The 5,197-nt window shown below is 38.7% G+C and overlaps 1 protein-coding gene across 1 annotated transcript; it reads right to left on the reverse strand.

Annotated features, from left to right (window-relative positions):
* Nucleotides 1-202: 202 nt before the first annotated feature.
* aoc2 (amine oxidase copper containing 2) lies at nucleotides 203-4,616 on the reverse strand. The gene is made up of 4 exons (XM_065277178.2): nucleotides 2,978-4,616; nucleotides 1,537-1,822; nucleotides 1,283-1,415; nucleotides 203-1,145 (listed from the first exon to the last, which is right to left on the reverse strand). The coding sequence occupies exons 1-4, from the start codon at nucleotides 4,536-4,538 to the stop codon at nucleotides 864-866; spliced, it is 2,262 nt and encodes a 753-aa protein (XP_065133250.1). The 5' UTR covers nucleotides 4,539-4,616; the 3' UTR covers nucleotides 203-863.
* Between the last annotated feature and the right edge of the window lie 581 nt (nucleotides 4,617-5,197).

Genomic DNA, 5,197 nt, shown 5'->3' on the forward strand with positions numbered 1-5,197 from the left:
GTGAATTGGAGATCCCAAATTGCTCCTCCCCCAAATTGTGTATAAATCCAGTTCTGGCCATAAATATAGCCATAAATACTACATGTTGTAAAGAATAATGAAAGAAAGAATTAATGAGATATCCCTTTAAAGCTGTGTATTCCTGTATGCCATCTAGAATTGAACGGTGCATGCACATAAAAAAAAAACCGTACAACCAGAATAGTCACCCTTGACATTTTATTGGATGGATGAATATTTTTTATAAATAAAAGTATAAGAGTGGTTTTGAAAGGTGTTTTCACAGTCTAATTTAATCTCTCTAAATCTTTAGAAAGATTTTATTGTACAAAAGTATAATAAAAATGACACACACAAAACTATACATTGCCTTAAGGATGTATTTAACCTAAATGTGTGCAAATTTCCTAAACTTAAAGGGGCTGTATCCCAGACAGGACTTATCCTAGTCCCAGACGAAAATGCATGTTTGAGCTGCCAATTTTAAAAACTTCATGCACTGACATATCTTAACATATATCAGTACTATTGTTTTGTCTTAATATGCATACCAGTATTTTGTAAAAACTACTTTAATGTCCTAATATAATTAAGGCCTAGTCCTGTATTAATCTAATCCCTGTCCAGGAAACCACCCCTAAAAGTGTAAGAAAGCACTTATCCAAGAAAATTTGTGATAATATTTTTCACATCACATAATTAATTTTCTATAAAAAAACTAAAGCATTTTTAAACTATGATTACTTGTCTAAATAAGTGACAAACAAAAAGTAAGTGAAGATTCACAATATAATTTTGCTGCATGATACTTCAGAATTTAGCAACATCATACATGCAGCATATCACAATGTAAAGGAAGATCCCTAATCAAACTTCATAACTCCCTCAAATCCATGGTAAGTAAATGGCTCCAGTGTTGAACTGCACGTATTCTTATCCAAGCAGGCCATTGTGTTGTACTCACAGTCACTCTCAGAGCCTGGTTTAAAATATATTGCATCAGGCGAGTTGACTGATGGATCATTATCAAAGTAGTTGTGCGGCCTAATGAGGACGCCTCCGCCATTGCCTACGGTAACCGTGTTGGGGATGTCCTCTGCATGAGGAATGTGAAGAAATCCAGCGGTCACCCAGGCAACCAGGTCCTTAAAAAGACATTAATGCAAAGTCATTGGGCAATATAGCAAACTCTACAAAAGAGATATGTTGCATGCTATAACTAAATAACCCAATAATGTTACTTCAAAGTAAAGCTGTCGGATTTCGAGTAATGTAATAATACCTCATTGTCGATGCTCTCGTTATCTGCGATATATTTGCTGAAGTCAACAAATGGAGACAACATGTAATTCTGACTATAAAGGCTGCTGCTAGTTTGCTCATTATCTTTATGCTTGGTTATAGCAACTTTATACCTATAAGAGAGAAGGAAAACAAAAGAGGAAGCATCTATAATTCAATCATACAGTATATTACCAACACAAATTTTTTTTACAAAACACGACTACATATTGGGTTTTGGTGTATCAGGCTTACCGAGCCCAGGACATGGACCTCTCCTCAGGCTCAGATTCAGGAAGGGGATCCCCAGCAAAACTGAACACCTGAAGCCTGTAAGAGCGTTGGTGGCCCCAGCGGTTGGTGCGGTTGCTGGCTATATGAAGATAACGGGGCATTTTGGTGTTAAACTTCAGTGCTGCCTCTTGCTCTGTCTTGATTTGGTTCTCCACCAGCTGTGGTATCCTTGCTTTATGTGAGGGCATCCATGGCAATGGTACCTCCTCATACACCATGTCTTTAGTCTGGAACATGTTCTTCACACCTTCAATCAAAATGAAATGTTACTGTTTTTTAGACTATCAACAGAGCATTTTCCCGTGGTATTCTCTGCTGTCTAGTCATATATTAATTGAGAATTGAAATGAAAATGAGGCTTCATGAATGTAATTGGACTAGCAAATTGGACATTCATGTTAAAAATCTGTATGAATTTGTTACAAATAATTTTAAAATATATCATGGCTTCAAAACACTATAGTAATCCATGCGAACAATACTTTCCATTCAAAGTAACATTCTTTCAATTTCAGTGCCATTAATGTAAAAACACTGCAATCATAGACCTCTTTGTTACACACAATTTTACAGTTAAAATCCTTGAAGCCAAAATAAATCCAAAGATCATATTTCTAAGATCCCGGAAGAAGAACCTGTTGTGTATGTTCTATATTTTTTTCTTTCAGAAGATATTCTTATTCATCACTGGCCATATCCTGTGCCTGTTTTTAAAAAATATATTTTTGATTTTAAAGCATGATGGAAAAGGATCCACCACAATGTGAACAAGTGTATGTGTCACAGATGTCCTCAATCTCGTTCCCGATAACTAGAACTTTCATCCAACCGAAATACTAACTCTGTACTTCATTTCCCATGATGCCACGCATCATCTGATCAATGCCACACCTGAAAGGTGTCACCTGGACTATAAATAGCCAGGATTTACACTCCTTGCATCATTGTTACAGTATGACCCAGGGGCGTGGTTTGTGGTGTGGAGTAGGTGTAGGGTTAACTCCATAATAATCAAAACTAACACTTAACCCCCTTCCAATATGTATACAATGATTAATAAAAACATGTACAATTAGCACTTTAAAATTTTTTTTAATTAAAACTGATACTTTTGTATCAGAGCCCGGAGTGTGGATATGTCATCAGGACTTAAAGGACTAAAGGCAAGCATCTTTCACATTTAGCTCTCAATTGGCCGGATGCCTAAAGTTAAGAAGAGCAACTTTAGAATTTATAACTGATATGTCAAGTTGGAAAGCACCACTTATGTTTACAAAATACCACTCCTTAATTTTCTTTTTTGTTTGTACCTATAGTTTATTTATTACATTGCTACCAAACATGACAAACTATAATTAATGTGAATTGAATGTGTTTTGCACCATTTTAAAACTAAACTTACCCAAGACATCCAGATCGACTTTGAAGTTGATAAAATGTGTATGGATATTTCCAATGACGTTTTCCGCAACCTGGTGGCCGTACTTCTGATTTCCATTTATCTTAAATGAGGACGTTATGTAACCAGTGGCGTGAACTCTCGCCTCCACGGAGCCGCTTTGATAAAAAATAAAGTCCCATACGTAATCGTAATTACCTATAGCAGTAATAGTGCGGAAAACTAATGCACTGTTTGCCATGCCACCAAATCCATTATGAAAGAAATCTGCAAAATGTCGTCTCAGTGGTCGGCCGATGTCATGCTCAAAAACGCAGATGGAGTTTCTGGAGCGCAGCGTGACGTTTGTATCAATATAACGGTATGTGTCGACATAGGTGGCACCGTACGGACAGTCAATCCCTCGCACCAGCTCGTGGGCAAAGCGACCGATGCCAATACTCGAGTCCAGAAACTTTGTGAGCATCAGGCCAGGTGTAAGAGAGCCGTAGACAGACATTGCCTCCTGCACGCTCAGCTCGTAAGCGATCCTCTCTCCTTTAAAGCGAATATCAAAAACTCTCATCCCAGTTAGGGAGCTCAAGCCAAACGCAAAACTCCAGTCAAGAAAAACCACCTCGTTGTTTCTAACGCTATATCGTTTACCTTTAAGATAATACTGTTGTGGTCCTATACCAGATGGTTTAATTTTGGGCTTAAGTGATGCGTAATTCGGGATTTCCTTGTAGACAATTTTTTTTACATCTGTAGTTTCATATTTTGTTTTAAACTCGTCAGTGTTTTGAAAGTATTGTCCATTGTATTGCAACCTCTCCAGTGTCCAATCAGACGAGTTACTGCTATCATGGTAGATCAGAATTTCAAAGCCCACGGGATGGAGGTACATGCCACTGTAATCGCGTAAAAAAGATATCCAGGTTTTACGGTCACCAACCTTCACACCTCTTGGCATAGCCTCAAACGGCAACAATTCCTTCTTTCCGGGGATATAACCAAAACTTTCTCGGAGTGGTTTTTCTATGCTTCTGAAAACTTTAGCAACGAATTTGAACAATTCCGCATACTCTCCAATTGTTACCGGACGGGCCGTGAAGGGTAAACTTGTCGTATTGTACTTCTCCATGGTGACATCACGATGCTGCAGTGGTCCAGGTAAAGGTCCCACCACGTACTCCTTCAGGTGTCTGTGCTCCCCAAAAAACACCACAACTGAAGCCTCCCGTCGCGGTTTCTCTCCATTGGCATCCAAGTACCGCAGCGCATCAGCTTTCTTCGGGAGCAAAAGGTCAATCAAAAAGATGAAATTCTCGGATGGTTTTGCGGTGGCTGCGTGAGAAATCTTGAGGCTTTTTTCAGCCCACATGTAGTCGCGAACTGACTTGTACTCCTTTGCTGTTAGGTCCGAAAAAATCTGACTTTTATCTGAATGCTTTACTTTTAAGGATTCTTGCGGCTGGGACATGCATTTTGGGAGCCTGTTTGAGTTTAGGCATATCAGCACGATATTGATGATAAGTGAGATAAGTCCCAGAAGTATCAACAAGTATTTTAATAGAGAATTCATTATTTTAGGGGCCACGCCTCTACTATTGAGGGCAGCGGTGGTCGAGTCTAGAGAGTGAGAGTGTGCAATGGGTGGGAGAAAACACATATAATACTATTATATGTTATAGCCACACCCACCTGGGCTGCACTCCCTAAATCCACGCACGTCCCAATGCTCCAGATGTGTTTATTCGTTTCAAATTATGTTTTTATTTCATGCATGGCTGGCACGTGCTATAATCATGAATAATTTAGTTAGGGTCATTTATGTTTTAGCATAGTTTTTGGCTGACATAATTTCGTACAAATTGTTCAAAAGGACGGTATGTACAGCAACCAATTATAACCGAACACTTAAGTTATGCATATTATTGAGAATCATAAAAATAAACAGTTCTCTGTTTGTTTGTACATTCTGCATTGTGCTTTATATGGTCCAAGATGTCTTGGTGATGATAGGTGTGCAATATGCCTTCATGAAATTCTTTGATCTGGCCTCTATTTGGTCATTACTAGAGCTGTTGCCAGTTGGGGGCGCTTGGCTGGTCACAATTACTAACTGCTATTATTTTTTTTAAAAGGGGCCCAGTGCAATACACGTTCACAGAATTCCTAGCTGCTCATTACAAACATAGACAGCAGGAAACTCCTACGTGTAGAAGAAAATGTGGTGTTCCC

This window comes from Paramisgurnus dabryanus, chromosome 3 (genome assembly GCF_030506205.2).
Source record: "Paramisgurnus dabryanus chromosome 3, PD_genome_1.1, whole genome shotgun sequence".
Taxonomy (NCBI): Eukaryota; Metazoa; Chordata; class Actinopteri; order Cypriniformes; family Cobitidae; genus Paramisgurnus; species Paramisgurnus dabryanus.